Source organism: Electrophorus electricus, chromosome 6 (assembly GCF_013358815.1).
Source record: "Electrophorus electricus isolate fEleEle1 chromosome 6, fEleEle1.pri, whole genome shotgun sequence".
Classification (NCBI taxonomy): Eukaryota; Metazoa; Chordata; class Actinopteri; order Gymnotiformes; family Gymnotidae; genus Electrophorus; species Electrophorus electricus.
Genome location: NC_049540.1, coordinates 8,160,799 through 8,177,457, shown reverse-complemented (window position 1 = coordinate 8,177,457; position 16,659 = coordinate 8,160,799). Strand labels below are relative to the sequence as shown.

Below are 16,659 nucleotides of genomic sequence, written 5' to 3'. Positions count from 1 at the left end.
TTCTTTCATCGTCATTGTGATACACAAGCCCTGACCATACGTCTTCAGTAAAGCTAACCCTGCCACAGCTACTCAACTGCCACCAAGACTTTATTCAGATCGCTACATTAATCTCCCGAGAAGCTCTGGAGTGGTGAGGTAGCAGTTTCTTCCCCCTGTTTGAATATTCTGTGTTTTAGCTAAAACTCCATCTGGTGTTTGCTGTAGCAACTGACAAACCACATCCGAGACACACTGCCAGGCCTGCGCAGCAAGCTGCAGCATCAGCTGCTGTCCATTGAGAAGGAAGTGGAAGAATACAAGAACTTCCGTCCTGATGACCCGTCACGCAAGACCAAGGCGCTGTTGCAGTCAGTACCTCACTTACCTCACAGTACCTCACTACACATGTACATGCATGGGAATGCTCACTTCTCTGCAGAGGTTCTGCTCACCTCATTTCCTGTTTAGAAATGGACAGATATACACCCACCCAACCACACACACACACACACACACACACACACACACACACAAACATACATATGTGCACATACACTCCACACTACACACAAACACACACAATTCACTAGTTTATTAGATCAGCAGTACATTCTTTGGCTTTCAGAATGAACTGAATAAGGTTTTTTTAACATGGTGGGTGCGTTGTGTATGAATGTTGTGTCATCTTGCACGATTGGACATCCACAGTCCCTTTCTTTATGTAATATAAATATAAATCTTTCACCCACATGTCTCTTTATTCTCTTTTTCTCTCCTTACTGTTTCTTCTTTTGTGCCATTGACACACACACACACACACACACACACACACACACACACACACACACACACACTCCTTTTATGCACTAGCCAAAGACACACTTAAAGAAATGAATCACAATGAGTCACTGAATATCCATGCAAATTTCAGGCCTTGGTGTCTTTGTCACTGATGTGTGCAGGATGGTGCAGCAGTTCTCCGTGGACTTTGAGAAGCGCATTGAGGGCTCCGGTGACCAGATCGACACCTACGAGCTATCAGGAGGAGCCAGAATCAACCGCATCTTCCACGAGCGCTTTCCCTTCGAGCTGGTCAAGGTGCGTTAAGACAGGTGTACGTGAAGACAGGTGTGTGTGTGAAGACAGGTGTGTGTGTGAAGACAGGTGTACGTGAAGACAGGTGTGCGTGTGAAGACAGGTGTACATGAAGACAAGTGTGTGTGTGAAGACAGGTGTGCGTGTGAAGACAGGTGTGTGAAGACAGGTGTGCGTGTGAAGACAGGTGTGCGTGTGAAGACAGGTGTGTGTGTGAAGACAGGTGTGCGTGTGAAGACAGGTATACGTGTGAAGACAGGTGTGCGTGAAGACAGGTGTGCGTGTGAAGACAGGTGTACGTGAAGACAGGTGTGCGTGAAGACAGGTGTGCGTGTGAAGACAGGTGTGTGTACGTGAAGACAGGTGTGCGTGAAGACAGGTGTGCGTGTGAAGACAGGTGTGTTTGTGAAGACAGGTGTGCGTGAAGACAGGTGTGTGTGTGAAGACAGGTGTGTGAAGACAGGTGTGTGCGTGAAGACAGGTGTGTGCGTGAAGACAGGTGTGTGTGTGAAGACAGGTGTGCGTGTGAAGACAGGTGTGTGTGTGAAGACAGGTGTGTGAAGACAGGTGTGTGCGTGAAGACAGGTGTGTGAAGACAGGTGTGTGCATGAAGACAGGTGTGTGTGTGAAGACAGGTGTGTGAAGACAGGTGTGTGTGTGAAGACAGGTGTGTGAAGACAGGCGTGTGCGTGAAGACAGGTGTGTTAAGACAGGTGTGTGCGTGAAGACAGGTGTGTGTGTGAAGACAGGTGTGTGAAGACAGGTGTGTGTGTGAAGACAGGTGTGTGTGTGAAGACAGGTGTGCGTGTGACTGCAGTGCGAAGTATCCAGTGACTGTAGTGAGGTGCTACAAGGGCGGTCTAATTTCTTCCTCTGTCTCATAGACACATGCATGCACACACACACACACACACACACACACACACACAATGGTTTACACTGTTCATATTTAATGAACAGAACTCCGGGATGTAACGTATACTTGCAGCTTTTTATTTTCTGCTTAATTCTTTTTATGATTTCCAGAAGGCAAATCAGTGAAGCCTTTAACAGTACAGTAGAAATACACAATCCAAACCGACTGAATCTGCCTGTCACTCTACAACCACAATGTCAAGGCTTTGGACCAATTTGGACAAAGTTTAAGATGGCTTGACCTCAGCCTTGCTATGATGCTTCTGTTTCTGTGTGTGTGTGTGTGTGTGTGTGTGTGTGTGTGTGTGTGTGTGTAGGTGTGCGTGTGTGTGTGTGTGTGTGTGTGTGTGAGAGCAGCACTGGTCTTCCTGCTATCACTCCAAAACCTCAGAGTGAGTCACGCTTTAAACTCGCGCCTCCCCCGGGGTCTGGCTGCTGGCTTTATGAGTAAAACATTCGCTTTCCCGCTTGTTGAGGGGCGGGGTGGGGGGAGGCCCTACACACACACACACACACACACACACACACACATAAACACACAGAATGAACTCACTCACACACATGCACAGCACACACATGCACACACACATACAATAAGCTCACTTACACACACACACACACACACACAAAATAAAGCAATCTGTCTGGGGAGGTCCAGCAGGAAGTGTTGTACGAGAGTAGACACCAGCCAGCTGCTTGGAGCTGCTCTCTGCTGCTTACCAGCTGAACCAAAGTTTGATCCTGCCATGAACTATGGAATCCAACCATCGTCCTTGAGTTCAGATTAGTCTGCTTAATAATGAGCCGATAATTCAGAAGCCGCTTACTGTGACTGAGATGAGTCAGACCCCCTTTCCAGTCCTCAATGGCCTGTTCCGGAGGTCAAAGTCACATTAATGAATCATGAGAATGTGGTTTTGTCTTAGTCACTGATCATTTCTGTAACAGGGAAAGAGAGCATCGACTCAATCATGGAAAAAAAAAAAAAGCGTGATTAAGAGTGGAGTAATAGATGCTGATCTGAGATCAGTTAGTCCTTGACTATGTAATCATGTTCATGACGATAGAAAATGCAAGTGCTGATTCAACTGATGTGCTTTTATTCCAATAGTAAAGGATTCACTGCTCTTCTCTCTCTCTCTCTCTCTCTCTCTCTCTCTCCCTCTCTCTCTCTCTCTCTCTCTCTCTCTCTCTCTCTCTCTCCCTCTCTCTCTCTCTCTCTCTCTCTCTCTCTCTCTCTGTCTCTCCTGCTTCTTTCTCTCTGTAGATGGAGTTTGATGAAAAGGAGTTACGCAAGGAGATCAGCTACGCCATCAAGAACATTCATGGCATCAGGCATGTCTGCCCCATCACAGCCCTATCACTCCAATCTCACCCCACCCACCACTATCACCCCATCACCCCCACCACATCCACCCGTTACCACCGCCTCACCACCCCCACCACTATCACCCCATCACCCCCACCACATCCACCCGTTACCACCGCCTCACCACCCCCACCACTATCACCCCATCACCCCCACCACATCCACCCGTTACCACCGCCTCACCACCCCCACCACTATCACCCCATCACCCCCACCACATCCACCCGTTACCACCGCCTCACCACCCCCACCACTATCACCCCATCACCCCCACCACATCCACCCGTTACCACCACCTTACCACGCCCACCACTATCACTCCATCACCCCCACCACATCCACCCGTTACCACCGCCTCACCACCCCCACCACTATCACCCCATCACCCCCACCACATCCACCCGTTACCACCACCTTACCACACCCACCACTATCACTCCATCACCACCCCTATCCCCATTAACTCCACCCTACAGCCACCCTGTCCCCATCAGCATCCATCACTACACCCCATTACCCCACCACATCTACACCTCTATTACCCTACCACCCCAGCACCTCTATTAACCCACTTCCCCTGGTACACCTACATTTGTGCGCTGCCTGTCCATCCACCGCAAACTTCATTCAAACATGAAATGCGTCTAATTGCAGCGTCACTTTTGGGTTTCCATTCAGCTCCCAGCCATGGCCATCGCTAATAGAGATCCAGAGAAGCTTGTGATTGCATTTTTACGTAGCTGGTCTCACTCGCACCTGGGACTGGCTGTGTGTTCGGTTCCTGCCTGTGTAGTGTAATCAGCCCCGAGTGTTCTCCCCTATATACTATTGTTAACGATGTTCTGATTGCATTGTAAGAGTGCAGGGTGAGCAAGGGGTTAGCATCACTGAGGGCGTGGGCTCAAGTCCATGGAGCACTCATGCCAACATGCTGTCATACTCACTTATGCAAGTTGTTCTGGATGAGTGTGTCTGACGAGCGCTGTTAATTACCCAAAGTGTCTCTCCTGGTTGGAGCATCACTGGATAGGTCAGAGATAAGGCATAGGAAAAACATACTGTACTTTACTCATAGCCAGCTGTTTCCATTACATGTTTTTATTAACGATGTTAATATTTGCTTAGACACCCAGCACTACTGATGTTCTTTCTTTCTCTCTGTCTTTCTTTGCAACACTGGGTGTTTCTTTCCCAGCTAACACTCTTCTCTCTGCCCGACCTCTCTCTTTTCCTTCGTTTTCCTTCCCTCCCCCTCTTTATGGCATGGCGTTCTTCGGGCCTGCCCGTTTCCTCTGTGCCGGGCAGAACCGGGCTCTTCACACCGGACATGGCCTTTGAGACCATTGTGAAAAGGCAGATCACGAAGATTAAAGTGCCGTGCCAGAAATGTGTGGACATGGTCATTTCTGAGCTGGTCAATACGGTTAGGCAGTGTACCAAGAAGGTAATCCCCCCCCCCCCCGGTGATGGGTGATGGTGTATTCCGAACATTCCTCCAACCCGCTGTTACCCACCTGCCAGCACCCTCCACCTCCCTGCTGCCCTCTGGTGGAGGGTGGAGGAAATGGGCATGTGTGCCATTGTGGTTGCTTGCGTGAATCGAAGCTTTGGAGAGAGAGAGGTGGGGGGATGGCCCCAGCATGGCCAGTGGAGCTTGCTGTGATGAGTAGAACTGTCTGGATGCTGGGGTTCCACTGCTAGGTGTATGCGACCAGAAAGAGGTTCTGTTCCCAGTGAGCCAGCTCACGGAGGCCACTGAGGGCTTTGCGTGCAAAGGCGTCGTTTATGAAAAAAAAAAGAAGAAAAAAAGCCAGCTCTGGCAGTGCATTTCTACTCAGAGTGACATGCAAGGTCTTATGTTTCTTATTAGAATTTCAAACAGCATTTAGCAATGTGTGGTTCAAGACAAGTTTTAACCACACGGTATATACCTAGCATTATAACTTCTGTGTCCAGACACCAGCTTGAAAGACTGCAGTGTGCGCGTTACATGGGTCAGTATGAGAACACTCCAGTTCCACAACCTCCCATCTCCTCTTCTGCTGCATTTACACAAGCTTCTTTTAACCTTTTTGGTTGTTTGTGGTCATGTGGTCTGTCCGCAATATCTGCAATGAACATGCCAAAAACATACAACAAAAATCGAGTGAGAAGGAGGACAAAACCTGTCCCATTTCCCCTCCAGTAGTTTTTCATCTACAACCCAAGAACCAACAGAGATTAGGAGGCAGATTAACGAGTGCTGACACTGGAGCTCGACCGGCCTTTGGGGCCGCAGACAGCCCTCTGCAAAAAGGAGCTCCACTGCAGTCGCTCTGGTTTCCGCCCACCCGGCAGGGACGTAATAAACCTGGTTCTGGTTAAGGTGGCCAGCCGTGTGCTGGAGGTCACAGAGAGTGGAATGTAGTGAGTGTGCCAACTACCCTGCTTGTGCGAAGCTGCAGTCTTTGGGCTCATGGCCTTGAGGTGTTGGCTGGTGTACAGGGCTCGCTAAGGTCTCCTTTCCTCTCTTCCTCTCTCTACGTCTCTCTTTCTCTTTCTTTCTATGGGATGGAGGTCTTGGCTCAAGCTCTCTGTTGGCTCTCTGAACGGCTCAAGGAGAAAGCGAATGTCTCACTTGCCTTTTCTTTCCTCTGTGCTGTCTTGTCTGTCCTTCTGTCTCGAATCTGTTCTCTTTCTTCTCTTTCATCACGTTTTCTATTCCCACTTCCTCTTTCTCTCTCTCTCTATTACTCTCTCGCTATCTCCCGCACTCTCCTCTCTCTTTTTGCTCCCGCTGGCTCTCTGTTTTTCACTATTCCCCAAGTCCTCTGTTCTTTTACCATTTTTCACCTTGCACCTCATCCTGTCTTCCCTCCCTCTCATTCCCTGGCTCTTTCTCTCTACCTCTCTCTACCTTTCTCCTTCTCCATATCCTGCACTACCCAATTTCTTCCACAGGACGGGCCTCTTTACTCCAGACCTGGCCTTCGAGGCCATAGTGAAAAAGCAGATCCGTAAGCTGAAGTCACCCACCCTGAAGTGTATAGATATGGTAGTGAGTGAACTGACCTCCACCATACGAAAATGTAGCGGAAAGGTAATGCAAGAAGAAAAAGCCTCATTTGTCTGCTTCAGTCCTGCGTGTATGGATAGACCGATGGCTGGGCTTAGTACCAAGAAGGGCAAAAAAGACCCAACAAACAAACAAAAAAGCAGAAGTTGAAAAGTTGGAAGTTGGAAGAAAAGTTGGAAGAAAGAATAAGATTTTCTGTGCAAGTCCCAACTCCAACAAGCCAAAGTTAGTGCTGCCTATTCTGGCAGATAGTTTCTCTGTTTTCATTGTTCATTATCCTTTGTTTGAGTCCCTGGATTTTGAGCAGCTGATGCAGGTATCTGTTCTCTCCCTCTGCTGTCTGTCAGCATTATTAAAGTCCCTATGCATGGTTCTGTGATGTGCCCTGTGTCTTTGGACTCTGCTTGTCCCTCTACTTCACTGGGAGTTGTGAAAGACAGTGTATTTTAGTCCTGACCTTAAGAAGAAAGTAGTCTGCTGGTCTGTGTAACTTGTTTTCAACACAGCAGATGTGTAAATGAGGTCAGCACACAGGATCTTTCAGTACCTTAACACCTAACACACTTAGCAGCATGTCTCCGCAGTGTGTTACCATAAAAATGGCTTACTTGAGCTGCACTGGGTTCTGATTTTGAATATATATATTATAATGAGCAACCCAGACAGCTGTCATGCACAGGGTTGTGTATATTAATTACTGTGCAGTAATTCCCCTTTGATTAATTTACACAAAAGATTTATTCACAGTTCTCTTGGCTACACACTGAGCTGGAATACGACTGCTTCCTGTAGATTTTATGTCTGAAGAATTTACACACTGTGGCCCACAACGATCGGTCCATCCTTACCATTTACACAACCGGTAATCTCAACCCAGTTTACTTTATTTGAATTCTTTATCACGTTATACAGAATAATTAGCCATTTATTTCTAATGGTCAAATTGACAACTACCAAACTGTCGTTGTATGTTGCCATTTTGATGTGCATGCTCTGTAGAGGAGTTCTGTCCCGTTCTTTCTGTGTGACATCTGACTCTGCTCTTGTCTTCTTGTGTCTTTTCTGTGAGCATTTTTTTTTTTTTTATTATTGCTGTAGCGCTTTCAGTTTTTATAGCTTTCGTGAGGTTACCCTTCCCATTTGATTCTGTTGGAATAAAAACCCCAGTCACTTAAAGGTCTTGCACTCCCAAGGCTTGTAGACATGCCAGACCACACATTGTCATTTGTGACTGTTACGTGTTTGACCTGGTGGTTGCTCTGAGCCACGCTCCTTCCTGTGGACATAGACAGAAACGTGTTACATCTCTTGGCAACAAGAGAACAAACAGAGAGGATGTTTTTGGGATCCAGTAAAGAGCAATCTAATTACATTACAGTGCAACTCTGGGCCCTTTCATTGTGTAGGATATACTTTATAGTGTATTTTGTCCTGTGCTCCATGGAGGCATTTACGAGTCCCCAACCGTCATAGGGTCGAACCAGAACGTTCTACTAGGTCATGAGCGGATGTGGTCGTGGTGAAAAGCCACGTGAGGTCACTTTGGTCTCCTCTTGTCCTCTTAACAACCTTTCCCCCCTCTCTTCCTCTCCCTCTTTTTTTTTTTGATGTGATCTCTTTACCTTTGGTTCAGTGCATGTGTTTGTGCCCTGTTATGCCTGCAGCCCCGCCCCCTCAATTCTGATCCCCCCCACAGCCCCGCCCCCCACAGCCCCCCCCCCCCACAGCCCCGCCCCCCACAGCCCCGCCCCCACAACCAAGCTTTCTTGCTTTTTCTCCTTTGCTGTTCACAGTTTGGTGGTGAATGTGAAATGGCCACAGTCACGTGCATGTTCTTGTCTGAAGAGGAGTCTGGCACAATTGGCTTCCATTTGTGCTATCCTGCATTTTCCTGAGTTTGAGGGAAAGACATGCAGTGATGCATCATTCATTCGAACAGCTTGATGTGTAGTGAGGCTCTGAATGGCATTACCACCTGAGTGGCTTACATAGACAGCTCTCAGAGTGGTACAATGCTCAGCACACACATAAGGACACACACATTTAACTCCTAGGCTACTTATACCCACATGCAAAAGGCCTGTAAATGTCATATATGATGATGAGTTTGTATATATTGATCCATATACAGTAACATATTTTTTATGTGCCCTTTTGATGTAATAAAAGTCTAAAGCTATACAATTGACTGTATTTGATACATTTTCCTTATAAATATATATATATTTTTATGAAGCACCATGTATGTTAAGGGGTTAATAATATCAGTACAAAGGATGCATGTTACGTCTATACATACATGGTTCTGTAGTTACATACATTCTGTGTGGCAGGTGATTCTGACAGGATTTGTACAGACCTTTTGCATATGGATTTTGCCCTGCATTAGCTGAGTGCAGCGCAGCTGTGGCATTAAGGGCCCTGGATCCTACCCTAAAGATCTCCCTTTCATGTAGCTGTTCAAATTCCAGAAGGACCTCAAGCATATGGCCCTCAGCACACATGGTTAAAGTCATAAACGGGCTGTTGCTGAACGTCATGATGCATTTACCTGGCCTGTTATCATTTTTCTGCTTTATGTTTGCGCATTGTTCATGAGTATATGTGTTGTTTGTGACTATTTGTACGGCGTGTCTGTTGTTTGGGAAAGTCATTTTACGCTTGTGTCTTGCGGGAGAAAAGGCAGCAATTTCTTCCGTAGCCCCTCCTTTACTGTTAAACTGGCTTCAAAACATCACACAAATGTCATGCCATTTACCTGTTATAACACAAGTCTAACACAAATTATTAATGTTTTTCTTCTGTGCACACAGTTCAGAGTCAGTGTGCTTGGCCTGTGTGTGTGTGTGTGTGTGTGTGTGTGTGTGCAAACGCACATACGGATTTGTGTTTTTGTACTCTGCCCTGCATTGTGTTTGTGTATGTGTGTGTGTGTGTGTGCGTGTGTCTGCAGCTAGCCCAGTACCCCATGTTGCGAGAAGAGATGGAAAGAATTGTCACACAGCACATCCGTGACCGAGAAAGTCGCACCAAGGAGCAGGTGAGATACGAAGCAAATGACCCTGCAGGATGTGTGTGTAGGGTATATATGGAGCTTTAGCGACAAACTTGTGGAAGGACCAGTTACTATTCTAATGCCATGCACATAATTTTTTTAGTTTTTAAATGGAGCTTTAGACACAAACTTGTGGAAGGACCAGTTACTAGTGTAATGCCATGCACGTAATTCTTTTAGTTTTTAAATGTAGAATGTTATGTTAACTTTTAGAAGTGAGTTGCAAGGGCTTCTGTCTTGATTCCTTATACAAAACTCCACTGATCTACACCATCCTGTTTATGACAGAACACATAGTCCTAGATGGGTTATGTTTGCCTACATCAACAACTTACCTAGTTCAAGTTGAGTTAGTTCATTGAGTTCATTTATTTCACCCATTTTAATTCAACAATAACACAGACACAGTTCACATTTACCTCACAGTTCACCTACATTACCTAGTTCACCTACGTTACCTAGTTCACTTACGTTACCTACTTCACTTACGTTACCTACTTCACTTACGTTACTTAGTTCACTTACGTTACCCACTTCAGCTACGTTACCTAGTTCACCTACGTTACCTAGTTCACTTACGTTACCTACTTCACTTACGTTACTTAGTTCACTTACGTTACCCACTTCAGCTACATTACCTAGTTCACCTACGTTACTTGGTTCACCTACGTTACATGGTTCACTTACGTTACCCTAGTTCACCTACGTTACCTAGTTCACATACGTTACCCTAGTTCACTTACGTTACCCTAGTTCACCTACGTTACCTACTTCACTTACGTTACTTAGTTCACTTACGTTACCCACTTCAGCTACATTACCTAGTTCAGCTACGTTACCCTAGTTCACCTACGTTACCTAGTTCACCTACGTTACCCTAGTTCACCTATGTTACCCTAGTTCACCTACGTTACTTAGTTCACTTACGTTGCCTACTTCACTTACGTTACTTAGTTCACTTACGTTACCCACTTCACTTATGTTAGCCACTTCAGCTACATTACCTAGTTCACTTACATTACTTAGTTCACCTACGTTACCCTAGTTCACTTACGTTACCTAGTTCACCTACGTTATTTAGTTCATTTACGTTACCCACTTCACTTACGTTACCCAGTTCAGCTACATTACCTAGTTCACCTACGTTACCCTAGTTCACCTACGTTACCTAATTCGTTAGTTCATCAAACTCACCAACAAGAACACAGTCCTAGATTGGATTCATATTCACCTAGTTCAATATTAGTTTATTTAGCTTACCTAGTTCAGCAATTTAGGTCACCAATTTCACATAGTTCAACAAGATTAAATAAATAAATAAACTGAAATGTTTTGTGGTCACAAGGTGTTGCTGCTTATTGATATTGAGCTGGCCTACATGAATACCAACCATGAGGACTTCATTGGATTTGCCAAGTGAGTTTCCTTATTTTATCCTAATTATCTCATTAAGTTTAAAAAAAGTCTATTTTTAGACCAGATATGAGTTTACTTCACAACAGAAGAAAGTTAACAAGGACATACAGTGTTATTGATGCTCTACCTTTAACCCCCATACTACTACCATACCATCCTTGTGGAGAATATGACGAAATGATTGATAAGCCAGGTCCATAAGGTGCTTATTCAGCTAAAATTTAGTTTTCTTTCCCCTCAGTGCCCAGCAGAGAAGCAGCCAGATGAGCAAGAAGAAAGCACCTGGCAACCAGGTAATGTTTTACTTCCTGTCACAGTGCCACTCTCGGGACTAAAGTGTAATTATGTATAACCACATTTTTATGAGCCATATTTTGTCTTGATGTGAGCATGTGTACACACTAAAATTGTCTCTGCTGTGTCCATCAGTTTCACATCCTCAGTATTGCTTAAATTCCTGATGCATGCCAGTTGTCAAAATGTGGCTTTGTGTGTTGTGTCTTATTGAGTGTGTCTTAATAAAGTATCTCGATGAGGAGTTCTGGCCCTCTTCACCACAGGTGGTCCGCTCTGATCCTGGAAGACTGGAGTCCAGCACAGTTTGGTGACTTTGCTGCTCATTATCTATTTAGCAGTATGGAAATCACCACACCGTGCTGGACATGGGCTCTCCAGGGCTGGAGCTTGGGTCCCTCATGCTCAATCTTTATCCAGACATCCAGCATATTGGCTTCTCTTTTTTTTTTTCATCCGTATGTTGCGCCGTGCTGGTTCTACTTGCTCTTATCAACTGGTCCAGGGGCAGGTTTGTGGTCATGCTCATACTAGTTGCTATAAGACTTCTAGGAAGAAAACTGATCCCAGATCAGTTATTACCGACCAGAGAGGCCCCCTTTTTTGTTAGCATTTCATTGCTTTTAGTTGTTCAGGATGGAGATTTAGCTGCTGCATGGTACCTTAAATTAGCCTTTGATACCCTCTTTGTCCTTTGTTGTATTTTAGGATCTTAAGACCAAGCAGTTACAAGTACTTCTACAGTAGAGTATCTGTATCAGAAGTAGAGTATTATTTTTGCAATACAGTATGTGTATCTGTAGTACAATATAATGTCTGCAGATATGAACCTGTTGCATTTACATTTACATTTACGACATTTAGCAGACACTCTTATCCAGAGACGCTCATATCCAGAGCACAGAATGTATTCTAGACAGTGCAGTAGGTTAGAGTCCACGAGACCAATGATCTAGAATACTGTAGAAATACAGGGATCACTGCTGATGCCTAGAAGTTCAAAATTCATAAGCTCTATCTTAAACAATGATAAATGTAATAAACAATAAGTGCTAGAGTTTGTTAAACAACATCAGTGTAATAAACAATACCCTACAATATGTACCAATTTAGTCAGTCAATATAGGAGCAGGGTCAGTTGTCATTTAAATTGTAGAATATCTGTCATTTGAATTATAGAATATCAGCAGTACAGTATATTTATTCATGGTAGAGTATTATGTTATTGTGGGGATAATGTTTGTGATATGAGCACATGTGACAGCATTCCTGAGGATAGTGATGACTCGTGGTTTAATACAGGTGGTCAAGATGACAGAGTCAAAATCAATTTGGTAGACACTTAAAGAAACCAAATTTAGGCATTTTTGGTTATGAATAGCTTTTTGAGTTCCTCCATCTATAATTTTTGTCCCTGGTAGTGTCCGCAAGGCCGCCTCTGTCTACTGTGTGGAAGTTTGGATTAGATTGTATGCCTTTGTCTCTTTATGTCTTTCCTTTTCATTGCCGCCTCTTCTGTAGGATGAGATCATGGTGAGTAGAGTGCACGCGTGTTGAGTGTGTGAAGATGTGTTGAGATTGTGTGTGCGTGTTTATGTGTGTTTGTGAGTAATAATAATTCAAGCGCACACTCTTTGATCCTCTGAATTGTTGCTTTTGCTGTCACACACACTTCCACTTCACAGACAAAAACAGGAGAACAGACACAAGACGTGCCTGTTATTCATCTGTGTTTGTGCACCCTTAGCTGAATGTCTGTGCCCTGGAGTGCTAGCTGGAGATGAAGATAATGGAATAATCTAGGTGTGCTCAAAACAGACTAGAAGAGACCACGAGGCATGTTTACTCTGTCAGATGTATACTACTGCTACATGAAAAACTCAGCCTTAATGTAGCATAGTTATAGATGTACTGTTTGCTAGATAATGGGAATAATTCACATTTCTGCAGTGAAATACTCACATATTGTGGCTATCACCAGCACCATCTGTATTGCAGGGGTCAGTATAATCATAAACATTAACAAACGGCCTATCGTGCAGACCCACGGCCCCATCTGTTTGCACAGCAGTTGTCATGTGTCGGGCTCGTGCACGTTCTCTGCTCATCCATGCAGTCAGTTTGACTGCCTCACATTCATTCTGGTAGCACGATTTGCGGAAGGAAGCAAGACGACCAGCCGCCAGTGAACTGGCAGAAGAGAGAGCCAAAGCCAGTACCGCTGTCTTTAGTGGTCACGTGATCCACCTCAGACCAGGACAAGTGGAGATGTGGGGGGAGGAGACAAGTGCCTCCCACACGAAATACTTTTGTAAGCCCCATAGTTTGCTCCTGGGGCCACTCAGAGTTGCACTCAGACAGATACAATTGAGACACTGACTGATGCCTTTGGAACAAAGCTTCAACCAAGCCTGCTGTGTTGGTTCCCCTCATGCTCCCTTCATGCTCAACAGTGCCATGTTAGATCTCTTTTGGCCTTCAGAAGTGCAGCAATTCACCATGGCATAGATTCCACTCATTGTTGACATTTCGGCTCATGTGGACAAAATAGTTTCTCACGGTTGCCACAAACTAGATGAAGGTACTGACATGCTCATGCTCTAAGCAGCCCATTCTACTTTGTCCCAGAGACGCTGTATAGGATTAAGATCTGGGGACTGTGAAGGTCAGGGAAGCAAGGAAAACTAGCTGTCATGTTCCTGGAAACAATCCATGAGTATATGACCCTTGTGGCACAGTGCATGGTGCACTGAAAGTGTCCTTCTGTCGTAGGGTAAACAGCTGCAATAAAAGGGATGAACTTGGTACTTGACTTACTTAGGTAAGCCCCACTGTCCAAACGTCCATCCACAAGTAACAGAAAATCCAGGTTTGCCAAGAAAACCTTCCTCACGCCATTACTCCACCTCCAGGACTGTTGATACCACAGGAAGGGCTCATCAGTTCATGCTGCTTGCGCCAAATTCTGACCCTCCCATCTGCAAATTTGGATTAATCTGGAGATGTTTTTACACTGCTTATTGATCCAGTTTTTGACAACTGGAGTCTGGCCTTTCTGTTTTCCTTAGACATCAATGGCACCCAGACTGGTCGTCTGCCATTATAGCCCATCCGTGCTAAGGAATGACAAGTTGTCAAAGTCGAATTTATTTATAAAATGCTTTTTACAACAGTCATTGTCACAAAGCAGCTTTACAGATCTCTGCGTCCAAGCCCCCAGTGAGCAAGCCAAAGGCCGTGGCAAGGAAATCCTCCTCTGGCTGACATGGGACACCACAATAGCAACAATATAAACCATAAAGTTGTGCATTTGACACGTTCCTTGGAGCACCAGCACTGTATCAGCTGCAGTTTGCTTGACTGTGCACCACATATTTGAATCACAGAATGTTACTTTACATCCTCCTCTGACCCCTTTTTGCTGGATGTTTTTCTCGATCACACCATTCTCTGTTTACTTTCGGAACGATTACATGAGAATACCCCACTGGATCTCTACACCTTGTTTGAAGTCACTCAGATCGCTCGGATTTCTTTCTAATGTGGATTCACTCTGAAACTGATTCATGGAAAACATCCCTAATTTTCTGCTGCACTCCGGGATCACGTGTCTAATTTCAATACGGGGCTTTAATTGTGAAAGGACAGGTGTCTTAACAGTATACACTGAAAGGCCACTTTTTTAATGTGTTTGTATATGTCCCTGTGTGTATGTGCTTGTGTGCATCTGTGCAAGTGTGTGTTTGTGCGTGTGTTGCTGTTTACATTGTTTACACTGTGCGTTCTCTTTTCCCAGGTCATCAGGAAGGGATGGCTGACAATCAACAACATTGGCATAATGAAAGGCGGAGCCAAAGAGTACTGGTTTGTGCTGACGGCCGAATCACTGTCCTGGTACAAGGATGATGAGGTGAGTCATTTGCATGTTTTTTAGCTGTTGGACTGAACAGGCGGTCATGTGCTCTGGCTGGCCAAATGGACAGGGTGGAGTGCTGAACTGAAACTGAACGCTGGCGCTAGTTTTAATAATCAATAATAGCATGGCAGATCCAATGAACATGAAAGCAAAAACCCAACAATGAAAATGAAGTTTATCATTATATGTAAATAGAAAGTTGGTGTTTCTTTTTCATCTTCTACAAACCAGATGTTTGATGTTGCTCTTGTAGTTTTGTGTGTGTTTTGTGTTGCCTGGTTCCTTATGAAAGACTTGCTTAATCCCTTGTCTGAAAGTTCAGCATTCTGCTTGCCAGGTTCCTGCTTTAATAAATCAAATGTATTTAAGGATGAAAGTATGAGACGATGGACAGCCATGACCACAATCACAGACTCTTAACACTCTAGCCGACAGACAGGCACACTTGGACACCCACGTTGCTTACATGACAGCGTTGTGTTGTTGTTAAGAACCTGACACCACAGCACCGCGACAGCATCTGCTCTCTCTGACGCTCTTCCTCTGACGTTCTCCCATCGCACCACTCAGATCTTTAAATGATCTTTTTTTTCCCTCAGCCCAGTGACTGCATTGTTGCTATTGGTTTATCTCAGGATCCAAATCAAATGTAGCCATAAAAAAAAAAAAATTTCCCAGCATGCCTTACTCATTTGTTGGCACCCACACAAGCATAACATGCCACTCATCTGTCCTGTTCACTTTAATGGCAGCAATTTTCTTTGGAAGCATGCATATTGATTTTCCGAAATACAAGTGATCTCAAATGGATATTTAAGTTCTTCCATTTTGAATGATTTATTTGTCTGCTAACTTAGCTAGTTTTTTCCCTGCTCTCATTCTTGTTGCTGGAATCTTTCCGCTGTTGTAAGTTTTGTAGTAAAGGAAGCCTGTAGGACGAGGAGCGAAGGTGGTGCGGATGGAGGGACAGATGGAACAGTGACTGAAGTTCCCAGCCAAAAAGCAGCACGCTTGAGAGAACTGTAAATTCATGTAAAGTGACACTCAATTTAACACGCAATTTAATGTTTTTGTGAGCATTTGATCCAGCAATAAACAATTGCAAAAACCCCAAGACATTTATCAACAGATCTGCAATAGCCTTGGGTTTTTGACACTGTACACAATCGCTATATGATGACACACCTCCACGCAAACAAGCAGCACGATGCGGTTGCTGATGCACTTAGAGCAAGCCCTCACATTTGTAGTGCGCTGGTCTGACCCAAGCTGTCCCACACATGTGTGGAGCAGAGTCTGCGCTCCCAGAGCCATGCTGCCTGTTCCTCCGTCCTGCTACTCATAAACCTCTGCACTTTCAAAGAAGCAGAAGGGGGCTGAGATTGCGTGTGTGTGTGTGTGTGTGTGTGTGTGTGTGTGTGTGTGTTGAATAACTCAGAGGCTGGGGTGTCTCTGGTTAGCTAGTTAGGTGGCCTTAACAAGGAGCATGTGGGGATAGAGGGATGCTCCACTGCTCTTTCATGTTTGACTGAACACAAAGTGTCCATCAGCACCCACCCCAG

The 16,659-nt window shown here is 44.9% G+C and overlaps 1 protein-coding gene across 6 annotated transcripts in view; it reads left to right on the top strand.

Annotated features, from left to right (window-relative positions):
- The window catches only part of dnm1a (dynamin 1a), a 51,936-nt gene that overhangs the window by 12,960 nt on the left and 22,317 nt on the right, over nucleotides 1-16,659 (top strand). For 5 of the 6 annotated variants that reach the window (XR_004776162.1, XR_004776163.1, XR_004776164.1 and 2 more), the window contains exons 7-15: nucleotides 208-350; nucleotides 945-1,080; nucleotides 3,260-3,327; nucleotides 4,667-4,805; nucleotides 9,370-9,456; nucleotides 10,817-10,887; nucleotides 11,129-11,180; nucleotides 12,703-12,714; nucleotides 14,978-15,091. Coding sequence is in view for 3 of the 6 variants with exons in the window: in XM_035527080.1 (XP_035382973.1) it covers nucleotides 208-350; nucleotides 945-1,080; nucleotides 3,260-3,327; nucleotides 4,667-4,805; nucleotides 9,370-9,456; nucleotides 10,817-10,887; nucleotides 11,129-11,180; nucleotides 12,703-12,714; nucleotides 14,978-15,091 (822 nt within the window). In the remaining 3 variants the exon portion in view is untranslated. Of the gene's footprint in view, nucleotides 1-207; nucleotides 351-944; nucleotides 1,081-3,259; nucleotides 3,328-4,666; nucleotides 4,806-6,301; nucleotides 6,441-9,369; nucleotides 9,457-10,816; nucleotides 10,888-11,128; nucleotides 11,181-12,702; nucleotides 12,715-14,977; nucleotides 15,092-16,659 lie in introns of all 6 variants that reach the window. The other variant, XM_035527079.1, reaches the window with a different exon arrangement.